Raw genomic sequence first — 22,672 nt, 5'->3', positions numbered from 1 at the left:
TGTATCCTACAGTGTTCTCTAATTCTTTTTCTCTGATGTATCTTGTAATCATTTTTTTTTTTTGTAAAAAATTCCAGACAATACAATTATTATATTCTTTAAATTTCATAATTATTAATGATAATATTTGCGAAATAAAGAATTTTATATAAATTTTTTAATAAAATAGAAACATTTTTAAATAGAAATAGAAAAATAGAATAGAAAAATAGAAAAGAAATGACACGTATATATATACCTTCCAGACTCATACAGGACTTACACACTTATACAACTTACAAAGACAGACTTCACACCTTTTTTCTTTGTTTCGACCGTCGGTTCGTTTGGACCTTATATTTTTGTCGCATACCTACGTGCTTATCTCTGTTTATTCTTCTACCCTTCTATCGCTCCTACCTACAAACAGGTATAGTATCGAAATTATTCTATATGTGTCTATGCTTCGTAGTATGCAGTCGCACACAACACACACACATATACAACCAGGAGCGATAACTACGAAGCAGAGCATAAAGAAGAGACCGAGAATAGGAAAAACTATATAGCTATATTCTGTCTTATTCTCTCGCAGGCTTAATCCTATATGTTTGTCTCTATTTCTCTTCTTACTAAATATCGTGGCCGTTGCATAGCGGCCCGTCGCTCCGTTGCCTATCCGTATACCACTCCGTTGCCTCACCATTTACCGCTTCGTTGCCTGAATCACCCATTCTTTTCAAATCACTCCCAATTCTAAAGAAGTTTTCACTTCAAAAATTCTGCGATACTTATCGAGCACTCGACAGATTAGTATCAATACACAAACATGAGTAACATTTTCGCGAAAGCGACACTCTTCGCATAATAATGAACGACTCTTGCATTATTAACCCTTTCGCTACGGGACGGATCTCCGTCGAGGTACTCCCGCAGTACGGCGCGCTACACCGAAACAGTGCACGGTGCACGCAACGTTCGAGCCGGTGTCGTAAGACTTATGATCGAGGCATTTGGTTTATTATTGAAGCCCGTAAAAAACAAATGATGCAAAACGAAAGACTCATGCGGCATGTTTAGAGTGAGATACTCTGTGCATAGCAACTGCAGGCGCTTATCATATATACAATTACGCGACATCTTTAGCGGGAGCGACTATAGTCGCCCGTAGTACCTGAGCGGCATCACATGGAAAGCGACTATAGTCGCCCGTAGTACCTGAGTGGCATCACATGGAGAGCGACTATAGTCGCTCGTAGTAGCGAAAGGGTTAAAAGCGCCTACTCGATGCCTCGAAATGTAAGCTCGTAAATGGAAACTTTACAGTCCCATATACTTTCTCGTAATCACCCCTCGCGCGCTCAAATTCTCTCATCTCCTCTGCGACGACACCCTTCTAACACTAGCAAGCGTTCATATTTAACTCTACCCCATATACACACAAACATTCAATTATTACACATATAAAACCAGCACACTTCAAAGTAACAATGTTCCTTTTCTTTCTGTTTCACCTTTCAACGTATTATCGACGTTCATGTAACTTTTCCTATTAATATTATTACTATTGCTACTATTAGTACTTCACCTACATCTACGTTTGCCCGACGATGTCAAAAACGGAGACATCGTGACCTCACATTAATTTCATCATCGTGAATCTGTGGAAATGCGTCGACTGTAAATCAATTAGCCATTTACGAGGGTTCATACGAACAGCTATCATAAAATCTCTTCCGATACTTAATTTAAAGACCAAAAACAAACCAGACGGAAAAAATCTGAAAATATTTTGCTTAAGTATAACGTTGAATGATCCTCTCTTACTTCATTAGTATATACAAGGTAAACTGATATATTTTCATTTGCAAATGCTTAAAACTTAAAAGATGAATCTATGAAATGTTCATTTCTTAAATTCAACTTTGTTTAACAAGTTTTTATTCAATTGGTCATATTACTTTTAATAAAATCTTGAATATGTGACAAGAAGATTTATGAAACATGCTTGGTAATTTCTAATTATTAAGAAGAAAGGAGGATATTCATGGAAGGACACTTAATCCATCGAAAGAATCTTTTTGAAATGAAGATTCCATGACATCGTGACGAAGCCACCATCCTATACGGGTTCCACGCTTGCTACTTCTTCGAGAGGTCATTTATATGTCCGTGAACAAACTATTTCAACCGAGAACGAGCAAAATAACGATAACTTTTAAAAACGAGCCTGCTCGTAAAAGTAAAAATCGAGACTCCTAGGTTTCGGCTTTGGTTATAAGTTCGTATTATATTAGCCGGCTTCGAACGACTCCACAGCCAATGAAGACGCTCGTAAAAGCAGGGTTAACATTCGGTTGGGTTGTCAAGTGAAAGAGTGGCTTGAATTTCGTTGGGATCACTGTGAACGACGTTATAAGTGTGCACCCTCCCTCCTCAGCAAACTCGCACGAATGGAGCACGGTTTGGAACTTCCGCACGAATTAAAACCGATTGTTCACTCTTCAGAATCTCTATTTATAAAAACATATCTTCAATTTCTCAATCTTCTCGATTATTTAAGGTATTTAATTTACTTGTTAAGCTTCGTAGCTCTATTTTCAAAATATATATTTTTGCTTTATAATAAAAAAATTAAGAGATTAATGTACTTGTCAGGCACAGAATATGTATGTGCAATTGTTGTAGAATTAAATTATATTTATTTAATGAATGGAACATGAAAAGAAACAAAAACTTTGTAATATTTGGCATATACTATTAATAATATTTGGAATGAAATTTCAAGACAAAATTCGAGAAATTCCAAATACAAAACAGAACAAGACACAAATCCTTTTAATTTGTTGTTATCGCAAATACTTTAAAATTTTGCAATTGATTAATATTCCTTAGATTTCATTAAAATATCAAAAAGTAGTTTTCTTTTCGTATGACAAGTATACTCGTCATAACAAAAATTAAAAATTTATCTCTTGATGAAAAGTATACACATTAAAAGTGTTAACAGATTACTAGCAAATAAACAATGTTTCTTAGGGCAAAAAAGTAATAATAAAAAATTAAAAAAATCAACTTACTAGGTTCTGATTGAATCGAATCGATCAAAGGAGGTATTATTCGATCAACTGGCACCTTTCTCGGAGTCGGAGTACTAATTAAATGGTTAATGCCATCACCAACATAATTGCCTTCGACGCTCCACGGTGGTTGTGAAACAGGTGGTATATAATTTATTTGTTGCGGAGGCATTGTCGTCTTCACTAGCTAAGTCAACAAATAAACAATGTACACTTTAAACGTACATTTTAATAGAAATAAAATTGAATATAGATAAAAAAACGAATCAATACGTTACTTACCTCACGGATGTTGTCCATATATTTTTTGTCTTGGGCAGCTGCCCTTTTATCTGCGGTATTTTTCGCCGATTCTTTCCGTTTTTTACGGGTATTATAACAAGATTTACATTGACATGTTCTAAAATAGCAAAACCTCTTGTGATCCTTAACAGAACTGACAACACCGTGATTGCGGCAGAGTGTGCACCTCTGTACGGTACGCCAGTTGGTACTACTGGTGTTCGAATCCGAAGATGCATTCAAAAATACATTAGAATCCGTCCCTGAATTAAATGTCATCGATATAAATCTATTTTATTTCTATCAACATTATCAACTTACTATATATAATTTTTACTTAACAATATTCGAAAAAAATTTAAATAATACAAAAGAAAATGTACAGCCTTGCAACTAAAATTTTCGAGGAGGATAATTTTCTATTAATTATTAGATGTAACAATTAATTTGATATTAAATTTATTGTATTCAAATCGCTATCTTCTTTACGTCAAGAAATTTGTTAGTTGCCTGAAAAATGAACCGAAATCATCGAAAACAATTGATCGTGGTGAGACTATTTCGAAGAATAAGAGATATATGATTACTTTATAAATAAATACTAAATTTGGTAAAAAGACACCGATTGAATTGCTGCAAAATTGATACAAAGTTTCACTTTATACATAATATATTTTTATGCAATTTACTAATTATGTTAATTTATATAAATTAGGTGTGTTTAGTTGTAAAGATCCTTGATTAACTTAATTATACTAATAATAATAATTATGACGATAAACGTTAATTGTTAATCTTATTTAATTTATATGCTATGAGAAAACGATTTCAAAAGATTGAGGAAAATGATAAATGTCTTTCGTCATGTGGCGAATATGAGTGTAAGACAGAATCATTTTTATTCTACAGGAACTAAATCATTCATCGTACGACTACTGCGAATAATAATATTTTCCTTTCTTAAGACTCAAAGACGATTGAAATAAATTAAGAAAATAGCTAATTAAAATGTGAAGAAAATGAGGAAAAAACGAAGCCGAGTTCATATTTGAATGAGGACAAACAAGACGTCGTTGTTCATTGAATAATAATGATCTTTCAGTTGAGATCGTTCAACATTACAGGATATTTTGTATATAGCAATTCACTAAAGATATGGGTATTTATAAAATGGGCACGTTTTACTTGATACTTGCAAATATCGATATATGAGTTGAATGAGTTACATCTTATGATGTTGAGTTATACGATAATAGTTATATATCACAGAGATGTAATTTATGCATCCGCACTCATCTAAAATTCCTTTTATCAATACAATTAATAGAAAAAGTTGATAAAATTGAGTGAAACAATTTATGAGCATCGTATATAACGAAGAATTTGCATGCAAGTTATGAAATCTTTTTAACTAAAATAAGATTCTTTGAATACTATCCTTTGTTCTTAATTGGTTTATAATGAAAGAAATTTCACTATCTTTATCATTATAATTTATTCAGTAATTATTTGACCTCATTACTTTTCAGTACAGCGAAATGATTTGCTGACAAATTTTTTTACCGAAAAATCCATTTTAATGATTATTAAATACGAACATTAAATCTGAAAAAAAATTTATTTTCATTGTAATCTTTACGAAAAGATGAATAATAACAATCGATCAAATAATGTTATTATCTAATAAATATTATAATAAATCTAAAACATTTCAAACTATGTCAATTTACTGGTTACATATTATCATATTTTAAATTTCAAAAATCTTATAAAAAATAAATAGAGTTTTTCTAAAATGATATAAAACTTGATAACAATCATTATACTGAGATATCTTCTTTACGCCAGCACAAATTGCATCTCATAAATAGTTGAAAAGTCTCTACACTATCTTTTAAGAAATGCAGAATTAATGTACAAAAAGCAAAAGAAACAACAAGGAATAAGACATGGAAGAAAAACAAAGATGAATAACAGATATCTTGTACACTGGTATATAATATTATTTCTGTCATTAATATAAAAGTCGTGGGAAGCTTCGATAAATTGTCGACAATTTGAATTGGTTAGTATTGTAAGAACAAATTGTACATCGAAAAAATAATTATAATGATAGGGTAACACTTCCAAAAGATAAAAAAAATAAGAAAAATATAAGAACTCATTATTCCTATAATCAGCTTAGTTTATGTTACAAGGATGAACATAATAATTTCTGATTTTGATATCGGCTAACCTCTGGCTCCTCGAAAGCTAAATCCGCTAGTGTTCAATATCAGACATACAAGAAAGTTGTTCATAGTGAGAACGCGTGCACTTGATTCAATGTATTCCATTGGTCACGGCGACTTGAAAGTCAGCTGTGAATCGTTCGTAGTTATCGCAACTAAATATGTAAAATCATACATTCTCTTAAATCTAATAGTCGCTTATAATTTTCATCAACAATGCAAAACATACTTAAAGGTATTTTCACGGCAAATGATTAAACGATTGACAGATAGAAGTTGTTATAAAATTTTTAATGTAGAATCAATCACTTCGCTTTTCTACGACAGAATTACTATCGACATACTAGTCAACAGTTACATGGAATGGCAAACGACAGCAACAAATTGTCTGATTTGTAATCAAACTGACTCCGAGTAGAATATTATTTTCAATTTCACCAATCGTACTGGATGGTTGATTGAGAAAAGTATTACTTTTTTTCGGTCAGTTTTACTTCATAAGAACAACATCCAAGAAAGTGTTTAGTTATTGCCTATTTGTATTAATTTATAAAACTTTTAAACAACCCAATAAAATTAGTTGCCACTTCAGTTGTTTGATCGACAACCAATCGTTGTGATAAATCGATCGTTAGGTGTGAAAGAACTTTAATACCATTCTACTATTATCGTAATAAATCGGAATTTTGATAAAGTCGGTAAAAGAAAGAATATGAAAAAGATAAAAAAGAAAAGGATAAAAGATTATTAAAACGAAAAGTCTTCGTCCGTTTCTAATCGCTAACGAAACTGGCAAAATGAAAATATTAAAAGAGAAATAAAAAAATAAGTGGAAATGAAGAATGACAAGTTTGATAGAAAAAAAAAGGTATAGAGACAGAGAAAGAGATAAGCGGTTAAAGAAGAACGTTAGAAAGAGAAAAGGAAATCTATATATTTTATATATATGTATATTATAGGGTGGGTCAAAAAAATGACTTTTTTTTTCAAGTGCCACGCAAAAATGGGTTGCTAGAAACCTTAAAAAAATTCTCACCAAAAATGAACTCTTAATTTTAATAGGAAGATCCTCCACATCGTAGTTTTTTATTTTTTTCTCAGTCTAATAGGATAAAATTCATACCTCATCATTAATTGATTGTACAGAAAAATGTTCTGGAAGAATTTTGTAGGAAATTAACTGCTCTATAAAAATGGTGTCTTATGTTTTGGCGATTAAATTAAGCGTTCAAAAGATATTCATCATCAAACTTTCATGTGTACTGATTTTAAAAGTTTTTGATTAGATATTCAAAAAATTTCAATTTAAATTGAATTTATAAGTTTTGAGAAAATTTACACGAATTTTAGTTGTTATCAACTGAGAAACTGCAAAATATTTTTCAAGTTTTTTTTTATGTGTAAGTATCTCTGTCTACATTTAAAAAAATAAATTGTACATTATTTATCAAAAGTTTTTTATTTCAATTTTCAACTGAGTTATTAATTTTCAAACAATTTTTTGTTGCAAGTAGGGTAATTTTTTTGATGCTCTCTAACAAAAAAGTTTGATGATGAATATCTTTTGTACGCTTAATTTAATCGCCAAAACATAGGACACCATTTTTATAGAGCAGTTAATTTCCTACAAAAATTTGTATTGGACCTTTTATAATAGTCATTTATTGTCGAGTTATAAAATTCATAAACAAAAATGAAATTTGTCTTAAAATAATTAAACTTAAATCTTCAATATCATTGAAATGGTGAGGTTTACGGAAAAAATATATAATATACCTTTTTTGTAGAGCATTAAATTTCCTACAAGATTCTTCCAGAACATTTTTCTGTACAATCAATTAATGATGAGGTATGAATTTTATTCTATTGGACTGAGAAAAAAAATAAAAAACTGCGATGCGGAGGATCTTCCTATTAAAATTAAGAGCTCATATTTGGTGAGAATTTTTTTAAGGTGTCTAGCAACCCATTTTTCCGTGTTACTTGTAAGAAAAAAAAATAATTTATTTTTTTGACCCACCCTAATGTATATATATATATATATATATATATTGTATTTTAATAAGAAGGATGAGAATATGTAGTTTTTACCAACGGAATTATGCAGCTCAACGATACGAATGGACATATATCCGTAACGCTCGCTTAATTCTTTTTCTTTTAATCTTTCTCTAACTTTCTAATTTCTTTTGAATTTTTTTCACAACAGTAAATAAAAGTTTTATTTATTGTCAGTAAAATAATGACTGATTAAAACTATCGAGACATTTGTGTGAATCAACGAATCTACATTTGTCACTTGTTTCAATATTTTGATTATTAAAAATTTATCAATACTTTTTCCTAAGCTCATATTTGACAGAGAAAAATATAAAAATATTATAAGAAAATTGCATAAGTAACAGAGTATGCATACACGGAAAAACTCTTATCCAATGAGGTATAAATTTGCTAATATTCTTAGATATTCTTTCTATTCATAATTATGTTTTTGACGTGTCTTTAAATTTATATCCAACGAATCGTACGCATTGCTCGTAATTTTACTTCACTACAGAATAATTACAGAGAACGTACATAAAATCAGAACGATTGCCGTGCAAACTGTGTAGATCGTTGAAAAGATTAAATCTTGTTACAAATTATAATAATCATAGTACAACCATTTAAACATATGAAAGTATCCAACTAGAAGAAAAACCACTAATTCTTAATCTAATACATCATCGATCAATGTTTGGAAAAATATTTAAAGTTGTTTCTAATATATTTAGAGAAATAAGATGTTAAGGATTTAGAATATTATAATTTTTTTTCTTTCCTATTTCTCATGAAAAGATCATTAACGTAGGTTGAAATAAAAATTAAAACTGATAAGAGGGGAAAAAATAGAAGAAAAGATCTTTGGTTCAAGGTAAATTTAAACCCAAACAAAGAGAAATAAGCCGAGAAACAAGCTAAACGAGGAAGAAGAGCAAATAGATGAATCAGAGCGTGCAACAGGTAGGTAAACTTGCTTCGCAACCTATATATGTATATTCATCGATAAGCAGGTGCATGGTAATAAACGGATGAGAGGAGAAATTAAACATATCTGCCATGTTATGGCGAGCATATGAATTCAAAAGTTAATTAAGGAAGTAACGCTCAAAAACAGTCTGAAATTGGGATGCAAATTCTTGAGTTATTACATGCCGTTCGCTGTGTTATTATCCAATATGAGATGGTGTTTATTTTCTACTATACTACTATCTTACTATATTTTTTTTTTGGGCAAAGAAAATGAAAAAGTATTTCTTTAATAAAGAAAATATGTAGTTACATATAAAAGAGTCATAAATCAATATTAAAGATAAAGAAAGAAAGAAAAATAGATTTGAAAAAATGTGATATTATTTGAAAAATACAAGACTAATAAGCAGAACCGAAAGAAATAAAAAATAACATGACAGTATAATTTATCGCGCGAAAAAAAATAAATAAACATAGAGAAGCAGGGTGAAAGTAACGTAGCAAAATAGTAGACAATATTATTAATTGCTAATCGTTCATGCGTTACTGGCAAAAAGCCAGTTGGCCAATCTAAAACAATCGAGAATCGACACTTTAAACTTGTCCACCATTAACCTTCAAATGTTTTTATCAATAATTACTTATTTTGTAATCATGATGGTGTCATGAGTGATTGCAAATCAACATGTTAAATCTAAAATCATGATAAAATCATGATCCGAAAAAAAATTAAACATGGTTAAATTAATGGGAAAAAATAAGTATAGAAAAAAGATTCAAGAGATGAATAACACGACTGAGACGCTGTACGAAATAACATTGTTACAATGTTACAGTAGTCTAATGAAGATCTATCGTATCAATTCGCACGATAAAACGAAATTTTGACCTCTTGCAAGAATGTCCAAGTTTTCATTCAATGATCGGTTAAATATAAGGATGTCTATAATGAAACGTTCAAATTTTATTATTAAATACCTAAATATTAAGGAGATTTCATTGCAGATATTTTATTATTTGCGTAACAATTCAACCAAACATTTAAATAATAAGACTATTTTTAACATTTCTTCCCGCCTGTTCTTTGCGTTCGGGATCTAATGTAGTTCATAATTTTCTATTATTCCTCACTTTAAGGAAGATAAGATAAAATATAATTTGTTTTTAAAATGCATATCAATTGATTTTGGTTAGACCGAAATGTAGAAGGGAGAACAATATTAAGAGGGATCTTAAGGAAATAGGCTACGAAGACCGCGAATAGAGGGGTCGCGCTCAGGGATGGGAACACTGGCGGAATTTAATATTTGCGGCAATGAACTTTCGAATTCCTAACACTAATTAATAATAATAATAATAATAATAATAATAATAATAATAATAATAATAATCAATAGATTTAGAATCGATAAAGAAAATAAAGATTTTAACTGAACTCACAGTTTCGCCATTGCAGCCAGGATTTTGTCGCTGAAAGCAACTGATTTGAAGATACTGAATTCATTGAGGGACTAATTCTAGTAACATCATTGTTCCCGTCTTGAGTTTCGTTGTTTTCATGATTGCTGACCGACAAGTCGCCGCTGTTGCTGTCGTAATTTCCATTGAGATTCTTCACGGATTGTGGCCCCGAACCGAGAAAGGACATGTCTACTGAGAGTGACGTTGAATCCTGTCAATGAAAAAAAGAACTCTTCATTGATTTGATCATAAAATCATAAAACAGGGACAACAATTTTTACGAATTGTTTTTAACTGCTTGTAATTTAAATACTTTTTACAATTTTATGTTAGAATGATTTGACAAATTATGACATTCGAGAATTATTATTTAAAGACGAGATAGCAACGATAATTCCTAGGATAGAAAGAAGTTGATAAAAATGATTTTCCTTACCTTTTCTTGAGTGAGAGTTCTTACTCGATTACGTCTTGACTTCGTGCTCTGTCGATTTGAAAAAAGTTTACAACGTTTGCAAGGACAATTGCGGTATATACAGACACTCTTATGGCCCTTCTGAGGAACTATTAATCCATGATTTTGACATCGCGAGCATTTTCTCATTACTTGCGAGTTTGTAGTCCTGTTCGGAGACACGTTATTTTCCATAAGGTTAGTTATAGCTTGGTTCGCGTGATCCATTTTTAAACTGACCGTGAATCACAGGGTAATACCTGGACTCATCGATTCCTATTGCCAGTCACATTCTTTTCTTGATATTCGTATTTATTATTCTCGTTGCATTTTCTATTTATTCTTCCTCCCTTTTTTTCATAACTTTCTTTTTTTCTGTTTAACTTAACCGATAACTTCCGAATTGAAAACTAACTAAGAACTTTTAGGCGAACTTTATTGTCATTCATAAGCACTCTGTAATTAATATTGTATTTCCAAACGTGCATAAAACATCAGTGATCCTTACGATCTTTTTTTAGATCTGAAACAAACTCGTAAAGAATCTTAAATAATCCATCCATTATCGTCGATATCTTGTAACTAATCACCGATTCTTATATAATTCTTTCTTGTAAAAATTTTAGAACTAGTTCGATAGACTAATTTTACTTTCAAACCTTATCGAATAATAACTTTTATGAGATAAACATTGAAATAAAAAAATATGACGCGACTCGATATTATTATTACTGATTTGTTATGTCGATCAATATTGAAACATATTCGAAAAACAAGTTGTTATCGTCGGTTCTATAAAAAAAAATAAAACTCTGATAAATTTTGTCGATCCATCTGTTGCATATGTGATATTAGAATCATGCCGAAGATTTGTCAATATTCTCATACATATGCCTATATATTTATATGTTTCTAAACTGTTCATTTTATTTCAAAAAGTATATTTCTAAAAGAAAATAAAAGTAATAACCATCTAAAAATGAGCAGAATGAGAAGTATGATTTATGAATATATTTGTTAAGTGCATACATACGTTCATTTTTCGTGCCTTGAATCATTCATAATAAGAACGCAAATCAAAACAAATTTGCAGCATTAAATGAAGTATTATAAGTAAAAGAGATATTATCATCAACTGTAATAAAGTTGTAAAGAAACAATAGTTACTTCTAAAAAGATCATTTCAAATGAATCATTGGCATTTAATGACCATGTTTGACTCTTTACCTCATAAGATTAAATTCATACATTAGCTGCAGTATCCGTCAACAATTTTCGTACCATGCAATTCAGATGTAAATAATGAACTGGTCTTATTCTTAGTAAATACTTTGTAATTTCGTTAGACGTTGAGTAACGATCATTTTATTCGCCATGAACGATCATTCTTTCTTGATGGTCGATATTTAACGAGAATAATTTTAAAAAGAAAAAGAAATACACGTACAATAAAAATAAGAGGATAAGAATACATCGGGATTGCTTTTCCCTTAATAACGTACCGAATTTACGATTAATTTGTTTTTTTTTTTAATGTTTTTTTTTCTATTTGAAAATAAAGTAAAAGAATAAAAAAGTATTAATTGTACAAGAGTGTGGCATTTAAGGGATTCCAAGAGCGTAACATTCAAGGAAGGAAGACATACGAATTGTAAGTTATTTATAAATTTTATTCGTAAGCAAAGAAAGAAATAGAGAGAGGGAAGTAGAATGTATTACTTAGCCGAAGAAACCGACACAAAGTTAGGGTGGTTTAAATGCTTTCTCTGAAGGCAGCATGTAAAACGCAATTATCCAACACAAATGCTACATTAACTTCACTTACGATGCAAACACAACAGTGAGACGGCAACATCCTACGTCCTGCAAAACGCTATCGATTGATCGATCCATACTTCGTCTTCGGACAATGTTCCCATGGTAATATGTTATTCACGAGAAATCGATACAAACAAACAGCGACATAAGTAATTACTTTTTTTACTGATTTCCACATAATAGATGTGAAAATGTTAAGTTATGGAGTATTATCAATCTACAATTAAAATCGAAGAAATGAAAAGTAAAACATGTTAAAGGATCGGCATATTTTCCAAATAATAATATTTAAATTCAATTTTTTTACTTATTATTAAAACTTTACTTATTGTTATTGTTGAATTATTTAAATTATTGTGCCGAGACGGTTTTCAATAAATTTAATTTTTATTTTTTATTTTTAATAATTTTTATGCATAAAAATATATTTAAATTTTGTTGAAAATTTGTTACATAATGGAGTTTTTATGTGGTTGCATTAAAAAACAAAAGAAAAATATGTAAATTTCGACTAAATGATTTTCCTTGTAAAGTGTATTTTTCCTTCTTTTTTTTAAAAGGGAATATTTTATTCCATCCTTCAAAGACACGATGAATGAGATAAAAAATCATGTCTGAACAAAACGAACTGGTAAACCAAATGTACGATACATAATATAAGAAAGAAGTGTGTGTGTGTCAATAGAAATTATACATATATGTATATGTATTACAAGGTTTTTATTCTACTTGATCTTTGCATATAAAACTACATAAATATATATCTCTCCCATAATGTTTTATATTAGAGCTTATAGTCATGTAATATATAAAACGTAAGCATATGATTTGTGTTTTATAAATTAAAATTGAGTGAATTAACGTATCTGTGCAGTTTGAATAGATAAATTTAAATGTAATTTATGCACTCATATATTAAGCAATTCTAGTAGTATATTTATCTAGCATTTTCAACGTAAAAGATATAAAGGCGAATATTATAATAACATTGTGTGATCATCGTTTACATTAACAAAGCATCAATGACTGCATAATTTTCGAACTTTGTACTCTCGGTTACTGTCGATCAATTTTACTGAAAAATTTTCATTTTCTTACATTAGTTCGCACACAATTCAAATCATTACAATGTCATATTTCCTTGGCCTTTAGACCTACAAGCAACGTATAGATGTATTATCTGTTTTCGAATCTAATACATTACAACATTTTAATGCATTAACTACTACGTCAACCGTGACATTTATCAAGAAAACTAGCCAATTAATCTGTTAAAGTTGAATACAAGCAAGTAAAAAATGCTAAATAACGCAAATAATTGTAGATAATAATTTCAAATAAAAAGTTTAATCCTCGATTGATTGACATTACTTTGATCTGGCTAGTAGATTTTTTCTATTCAAGCGTAAATTTTTCATTTATTTGAAATACTTCAAGTTGACGAAGAACACAAAAGGTTTTCGTAGATATTGTAGAGATAAATAGCAGGTCGAACTGATAAAAAGTAACGTTAGTACGTATCCCTACTGTTCACCATTTATTATGCGTGTATAATTTCCCTATAATAACATCGCTGATATTATGAGGAGCGGCTGCTCTGGCACTCATTATTTTCGATTATTATAATCTCATTGGGAAGTGTACAATAAAAGTATACCACGTTTATCCCTCAGATCTTATCAATTTTACGAAATTATTACATGCACGATATGATATGGTATAATTAGTGGTCTATTGAAATCAAATATTTCATGCGAATCACTAATTACATACGTAAAAAAAACAACATTATTCGCGGCTTGCAATAATTACAAATAAAATAATTTCAAACATTTATACATTATGCTTACATTTTAAATATAATACGAGCGAATGAATAATCAATTTGCAAGGAAAATCTAATAATAAGTAAAAAATAAAAAGAAAAATGATATTGTGATTAAATGTCTTTCGGTCGTTATTTTACCAAGACGATTAGATTTCTATAATAGAAAAGTATCATTTTTCAAATTTTCATTAAGTTCGCTTTACAATTATTTTGTCATCGAGTGAAATAAACAAAAGAAGAAGGGAATTATAATTACTGAAATTCATGTTAAATATATTATTTTGCTGATCATGAAGAGTAGATTCTATTATACAAAATAGGGATATATTCTAACATCAAAAGGAATAAAATCACTATAGTTGGAGTGAAATATGTCACTCCATATTAAAAAGCAAGTGATTTCGTTTAATTATAAATGAACTTCATTTTATTTACTAAACGAGAAATTCTTTCTAAGTAGCTGTATCTATTCTGTTATCGATTGCTCTTATTTTATCTTTTACTTAACCTTAATCAAATCAAAGAATCCCTTTTTCTCATATTTTATCGCTCCCAAAAATATTCATTGTAACAAATCGATCTTTCATTAAAAGCTAAACGCCAAATGATACCTTTCTCCTCAAAAATTTTCCATTTCGATCATTTATTAATACTTGAAATTTGTTTAACCTTACAAGTATTTAAGCTCTGTGCTTTGAAAGATTAAAAAACGAAATATTTGGAAAAAATTCTAAATATTTGTCTCGTACAATAAAATATTTTATTTAATTACGACAAGATAGTAGATAAACAAGCTAATAATTTTAAAATTTATGAACAAAGTATCAGTTTAAAGAGAATATATAAAATAATCGTAAGTGAATGTTTCTTATTAAAAAAAAAAATTGTGAGTAATTGTTTCGTTTTATTTAATCGTATCGAGCTTTTGTCAAAATTATTTATCATTATAATAAAAAATGTGTAAACGGTTTATCACTACCTGCAGATAAAAGTAAAATTCGATAGCGTATCCGTTGATTATTAAATATCAAATTAACTTAGGATGCACGAACTTTATCATTTACCGTTTTACTCATTAACATTGCATCAGTTAAAATTCATTCTAGTAAACTCCACAATATTTACACCATCGTATTCGACAATTTAAGTAATACCGAATAAATGATTTGTTACTATTGAAAATAAATTCCGTTAATGCTTTGAACCGTTAAATCTTGACGATGTTGTTCTATCGAGTTCGCGTTAAAAACTTTTCAATTATTCACGTGACTTTAAAAAATAAAACTTGACCAAGCCGATAATCACGTAGTACTTTAAGGCAGGATTCTACTTTAGTCGCTCGAAAAAAAATGGTATTTTTGTCAATTTTTTATTAGAAAACTAAGAAAGATATTGATGTAGGGTTTGTTGTGCTTAATAAATATACTCTTAAAGTACATTAAAAAATTTTATTTTATACGCTCTATATATATTGGAAAGGCCCATGAACAGAACGCCTAAAAATAGTCTAGCCTCTACGATGTTGATAAAATCTTGAGATCAGATTATATGAAATGAAAAACTCGAATAGTTTTATGTTCACAAAGACTACAGCAACAGCTGGTAGCAGATTTTTTCATTTACAAGCAAAAATAACAAAATAGCGTCAGTTGCAAAAAAATGATCAAAAAGTCTCTTTTTTTTTCTTATTTTTTGCAAAAAAAAATAGTAAAAATGAAAATTTTTTTATAAATCTGCTACCAGCGGTTAGTATATGTGGTAAAAATTTCAGACGAATCAAATATCTAGTTTTGGAGATTTTATAAACACGCGGTATAAAAACGTGATTCCGAGAAAAACGCATTTAAAGTTTTTTTAAGTAAAAAATCACGAAAAACGTTAACTTACGCTTAATCAGCGATACCTACACCATATACTATGCCTTCTGAAGCGCACGGGTAGATTCGAAGGACAGAAAAGTACAGTTAGGATTCTCTGATCTTTTTGAAATTTTCAGAGAGTATTCTTAAATATATTTACTTACGAATAATCAAAAAAAAAAAAAATTACAAAGTAGAATCCTGCCTTAACGAGACATTTAAAACACAACTTTCGAAACTACGACTTTTCTCAATGGCGGATATGGCAGTTTGTTGCAGTTATAAAGTAACGTTGATGATGAAACGTAACCAACTATTGCGTAAAAATCTATGTCATAAGGTTTTGTAGTTTAGTTTATCGTAACCAAATAGATAGAAGAGAGAGAGAAAGAGAGAGAAAGAAAGCGAGATATATTATAGAAAGAAAAACGAAGAAACCAATACATACAGACATACTACAAGAGAGATAAGAAGGCAAAAAAAGAACAAGAAGAAACTCAAGAATAATAAAAAGATAAATTGTTCAGAAATTTTTTCAAATGAATAAGAAAATTGAGTGATTTAAGATATTCTGATATTCAAGCAATTTCCATCAAAGGCTCGAAAGGTCAACGAGTCCCAAACATAAAGAAGAAAGACCTTTTTCTTCAAACAGATACAGAAAAAAAATAGAAGAGGGACAGAAAATCAAATCAAAAGCAAAAGTTCAAGAGAGAGAGTCATCGTTTTTGAGATCGTGACACGAACGAATCGATAAAAGAGCAAATTTGAAACCCATGCGATAGAATCGATCTAAAGAATTGCAGTAAAATTCTCGCTAATAAAAGAAAAATAGAGAAAGAAAGAGAGAAGCATACTCTTTGATTATGTTTTTACTAGATTATATTCTCTGTGTAGTTCTTATCTTTCAACGTGTAAGAGTATACATATAGGTAAACTTTCCTTCTTTTCGAAAAATCTCCGTTAAGAGCACCTAGTAACTAAGTATCATTGTTCGACATTTCTTCTTATCATAGGTCAACAATAAGTTTTTTTCCAAAATATTCTTTTTAATTTTTATTTATTTTTAATCTCTCCGAAGATATATAATATTACATTAAACATAGATTATGATGCAATAATACCTAGTACGATTATTGCAACGCGGTGAGATATAATAAAAATAAAAATAAAGAAAAAAAATGTATATCAAAATAATATTAAAGTTAAAAGTATTAGCAATTAATTATGATAATAGTAAGAAAACTTATTAACGAGCAAAAAATAATAAGAATATTAACATAAATTGACATCATCAAGGTTACTTCATTATAAAAATGATCTTTTTTGTTATAAATATGCTAATGTTACAATATTTTAATGAAGTTATGATAACTTATATGATAATAACGATGAGAAAATTTAATAAATGAAATATGTATGCAAATTACTTAAATAAGACGTATTGAATCTATGAAAACGTATAAATAAATTTTCTCATAAAAGAATTTAAAATTTTCTTACGAACAAGACAAAAAAACAAGCAAACACATAGATAATTACAAAAAAAAAAAGAAAGAAGAAGAAAAATGATACTTTAGCGAATACATTTTATATACGATACAATGTTCTTAACCTTCAGCCGGACTCGAATGTCTCTTTTAAGGATGTAAGATTTATGTAGCACGTGAGCTCCATTCTCGTGGTATTGTGCGCGCGCATCCAACGGAAAGCGCACGCAACAACCGAAGACACACACAAAATATTTGAAAATGATTGAACTTCTATTAGAAAATAACTAACACGTACTATTTAACAAATCTTCCTATTTACGTTACTTAGATTATTTGTATTGACTCGTTCACACGACTGACTTTATATTCAAAATGAAACGTATATACTTCCAAACAATTCATAAATCCACTTGATATATTCCATTCTTTGATTAGAAAACTCGATGCAAAAAAAAATCTACTAAGACTTGATAATGGATAACGTACAAGTTTCACGATTAATAATAAATCAAATAAAAATCCTCAATACGTGATACGAACAAATACGATGATATACGATGATATACGACGATATACGACGATATACAACGGATATATGAATAGGTGATTAGTTTATCTAACTGCAACAGTATTTAGTAATTACACTTACCAACTTTTGCGTAGCAATATACGTAGTATGAGCAGGAAAATTGGGTATGACTAAAATATCCTCCTGTAAATAATTTTATAAATCGGAAGAATATAAAAGAAGAGAAAAAAAGGAAAGTAGATATATTTGCATATTTGTGTGCGAGAAAGAGCGAGAAAGAAAGAGAGAAAGAGAGGGAGGGAGAAAGAACGCACGCACATTCGCATCTTTAGTTATTTTGCTATTGTAACAAAAAAATAAGGAATAGAATGTTTCTCGACGTCCCCGCGCTCGTTTTAACACCTTGAGTGCTAACCTAGAAAATTTGCATAATGAAAGGACACGTATTATTTTAATTGTGATCGTCCGTGCTATTCTTAAAAATATATATATATATATATATATATATTATAGTTATCGACGGCGCTGATTCATATTATCGTCAAAGACTGGCAATGTATCGACATGCCTAAGGAAAAAGCTGAGTAACGCGGACACCTGATTTGAAAAGGTATCTTTGCATACGCTGAAATCCTGATTATTAAATTGATATATCGAAAAAAAACACTTCACTTTACCGATAGCCATATTTGAGTTTGCGTTGTTACTTAAAAACATTATTTAATCTCTCTCATATATTTAGACTTATATAAGACCGTGTTAGAGCGATCAGTTAGTTTGTTGAAACTTGTACAATTAGAAATAATTCAATTATTAGTATTGTTTACATTTGTATAATCATTAATTAGTATCGTTTATTAATATTTTGAATAAGTATATGGTCTCCTATATGTAAATAATAATTTATATAATTTATTATTTACATATAGGATTTTGATGAATCACATCGTTTATATTTGACAAGAATAGCAATAAACTCATAATCAATTAATATTAATAAAAACAGTATTGAACTTATTGATCCATAATTATAACAATTTTTTACATTATTTAAATCAAAGAAATAAACTTTATTTTGTCAATTGGCGGAAATTCAAAAAGAGTAACGCATTATAGTTCAGCCAAGAACGAATTTAAGATGCATGCGAGACTAAACGCGCGACGAACACGAAACACGAACGAAAGAGAGGGAAATGCATTATAACGGAAACTTAAAAATTCGTCAAATCACTTAAAAACTTTGACTAAAAAAAAAACTATAGAAGAACCTTGTTCGTTTTGCTGGAAACCAAAAAATAAAATATAATAAAATTAAATAACGACGAATAAACAAGAGGAACACGTTCGTTGGGGTCACAAATAAAATTTTATTCCCGACGTAAACCAAATGTTTTGCTATAACTGTGAAAAAACACGACACACGGCACGTTTTCGTACTGTCACATGGCAGGTTGTATGCTGCGACAGATAGGTCATACGAATCAAGACCGTTTTTGCAATTAGAAAACGACGAGATAATCAAACCTCAGATTGCTGCTAGTAATGGCACGAAAGTAATTCGCTTCACGCAACACGTTTCACATAAGAGACACTCCATGTAAAGAATAGATAAGACACTAATAAAAAGTGAGAGTGTATGTATGTGAGAGATAAATAGATGGATAAATAAATGGATAGAAAAAGACAGGCAGACAGATAGACATAAATAGACACTCAGATAGGAAAACAAAGTAAGAAGAAAAAAAAAGTTTGATAAGCCAATCATGGCATGCGAGAAAAATTGATTTATTGATTATGATAAATAATATTATGCAAATGTAAGAATAAGGAAAATGAAGATTAGGAAAGAAGAAGGCACAAATACGAGAATAGAATATTTGTGGGTCAAATGTAAGCAAGAAGGAAGATATGAAAGAGAAAATACTAACAAAACGATACACATCTTCGCACGGTTCGTAACTTACTGGTAAGAATCAGTGGTAGGCAGTGCTGTCAGATCGTGGGTAAATTTTACCCTCTCCCGTGCCACTGGGATTGCACACAATGAAAGTTTTCCATGTCCGTGTGTTTGGGATGTCGAGGAAAGCCGAGTGTAACCGAAGTTGGCGGGCACGCCGGAGTGGTACACTATGAAAGCGACTCGTGTCGTCCGAACACATGGACATGAGTCGCTTTCATAGTGTACCACTCCGGCGTGCCCGCCAACTTCGGTTACACTCGGCTTTCCTCGACATCCCAACACACGGACATGGAAAACTTTCATTGTGTGCAATCCCAGTGGCACAGGGAGAGGGTAAGATTTACCCACGATCTGACAGCACTACTGGTAGCTGTGGCACGTCGACGAAGTGCATGACGAGCTAGTAAGGATCGAGTATCAGTAGTGGGGGAGCCTTCTACGGGTGGTGGGAACTCAATGAACATACAAGAAGGGGAACGTAGCATAGCGTGCGCGTCAGCAACGCTGCTAGTGCCACCGCCAGAGGTGTTCGCCGAAGGTGGTCTATTTTCTTGATATTATGAGAGACTCTTTTATTTCATACATTCTATAATTGGATAGATGTTTATTCACAAAAGATCATTATACACAATGATAATCTTACTATACGTTGCATTGTAAGATTAATTATTGAAGAATACCATAATCATTTGTATTTATTTAGATAAAGGATCTAATGAACACGTTACAAGAGTGAAATCCATTAATTCATGAAAAAACTAGTTGTTGTTTTATACTGAGTAGTTGAAGTATGAAATATTGTAGGATTATTTATTTTAAACAAGGTAATATATGAATTCATGAGAGGCAAGTTATAAAATCAAATTGACATTTGCTCAGTAGATTTAATTCGATAAAACAGCACGATTAATAAAACATTTATTTTCAAGGTGCAGTAAGAAATATAAATGGATAACTATGAACATTATTGTAGAAAGAAAAACAGATTTTAAGAAAAAATCTAATTTCAATTGCATACTTTACTTATCATTTTCTCGTGAATTTATATATTACTTAGTTATTTTATAAAATACTTATTGTTAGTTAAAATGTATAGTAAAATTCTGTTCAACTATGTGCTTTCTCTAAAACGAGTAGTTATTTCAAGTAACACCCAGTTATTTCATGAATTACTTAACTGTGAACTATACACTTTAATATTAACATATACATATTTTTCGTTATACTCGCTCCAAAAGTTCAACTTTTGAGCGCTGGGTGGCGTCCATAAAAGGAACTCTTTTCTAGAGACTCTATCATACTGTCTTTTTTTTACGGCCTAGGCCTTGAAGTTTACCTCCCCCCTTTTTTACGTACTTTTCGTATACACCTAGACGGAATTGAGAGAGATTATAAAAAAAAGTCACATTCTAGTGTACCGACCGATGATTTTGAGTAAATTTTAAACTTAGTTACTATTGAGTGGCGCTAATTATTTCTCTGCTGGCAGTTTATTACGAAGCGGACCTAATGTTAATAAAATAACAACTACGCATGTATATAATACTCCTATATTGCTAGCGGCCGTAAGTGGAAGTGTCACCGACGAAGTGAGACAGCAAATGACTACTTCTATCTCTTTTTTATATTTTGAGCGTCGTGCGCAAGCGTTGCGTCTGTAATGGCAAGTGGAGAAGGGCAAGCCGCCTCCCTTTCGCAGCTTAAAATTTATTTATCATTACTAAATTTGTGTATGATTTGTTCGTGATTTGTGCATTCACGATCATGCGCACTAGACTCAACTTGTGATAAGTGAGACAGACGCAAATATGTCTGCACCGTAATGTTTACTGTAACTCTCCCTATCCCGCTAGCAATATAAGAGTATTACATATATGCAATCACGCCATTTTATTAACAATAAATACACGATACAAGTGAATAATTAGCGTATTTTTTAAAACAAGTAATACAACATAGTGAATTATTTGTTTAAGAAATATCTATATTTACCTACAAGTGATTGATTGAAAAAAATTAGTTTTTTTGTCCTTATGAAACTTCATAAAATTTAAATATGTCATTATTTGCCTCCTATCCCTCAAAAGTTAAACTTATGGAGCGATAATGACAAAAAATATTGTATGTCATTTGGCTGTTTAGTGGCGATTTTGACAACGACTTTTTTTCGAAAACGAGCGTAAATTTCCGTCCAAAGTGAAGTCGAGGACGTTAAAATTACGCCCGTTTCGAACCTTCCCGCCACAAACCTTAAGCTCATATCGAAATATCGTCGCTGTCAGAAAACCGCCACTTTACGGACTTATGACATAAATATCTATTAAGAAAATTGATTAGGTATTTGAAGTAGTCTCATTTGAACTCGAAGTCTTACATTTATTCCTTAAAATTGACATATTTTAGTAAGTGAGAATCTATTTACTAGGATAACAAAAATATATTTTATTTTCTAAATCTGAGACGTTAGAGTACCTTTCGAATAAATATAAGTCTAAATAAGACACCCATTCTATAAACATTAGTCATTCAGGATAATATTCGACAGAGATTTATTAAGAGCTGAGACTAAAGAGTCAGTGCCCGCCTTAACGTTCTAGTCATCTAGATAAAGTTTGAAAAAACAACAGTCATTATCTCATCTTGGAAAAGATGCTTATATATATATATTGTAAATATCTATAAACAT

General features: G+C 30.3%; 1 protein-coding gene across 4 annotated transcripts in view; it reads right to left on the bottom strand.

The window, feature by feature from the left end:
- Positions 1–20,031, bottom strand: part of dsx (transcription factor doublesex) — a 78,128-nt gene extending 58,097 nt beyond the window's left edge. The window contains exons 1-7 of one of the 4 annotated variants that reach the window (XM_089177309.1): positions 19,955–20,031; positions 18,147–18,209; positions 10,482–11,022; positions 10,025–10,256; positions 3,342–3,604; positions 3,060–3,246; positions 2,004–2,492 (exon numbers count right to left, since the gene is read on the bottom strand). In XM_089177309.1, the coding sequence (XP_089033435.1) occupies positions 2,416–2,492; positions 3,060–3,246; positions 3,342–3,604; positions 10,025–10,256; positions 10,482–10,727 (1,005 nt within the window). In that variant the 5' untranslated portion in view covers positions 10,728–11,022; positions 18,147–18,209; positions 19,955–20,031 and the 3' untranslated portion in view covers positions 2,004–2,415. The other 3 variants (XM_089177306.1, XM_089177308.1, XM_089177307.1) reach the window with 3 other exon arrangements.
- Positions 20,032–22,672: the final 2,641 nt, after the last annotated feature.

Source organism: Polistes dominula, unplaced genomic scaffold, assembly GCF_049000335.1.
Source record: "Polistes dominula isolate Pdom_NZ unplaced genomic scaffold, Pdom_raw_medaka contig_20, whole genome shotgun sequence".
NCBI classification, from domain to species: Eukaryota; Metazoa; Arthropoda; class Insecta; order Hymenoptera; family Vespidae; genus Polistes; species Polistes dominula.
The sequence above is the reverse complement of the archived record's forward strand: the minus strand, read 5'-3'. Positions and strand labels throughout refer to the sequence as shown.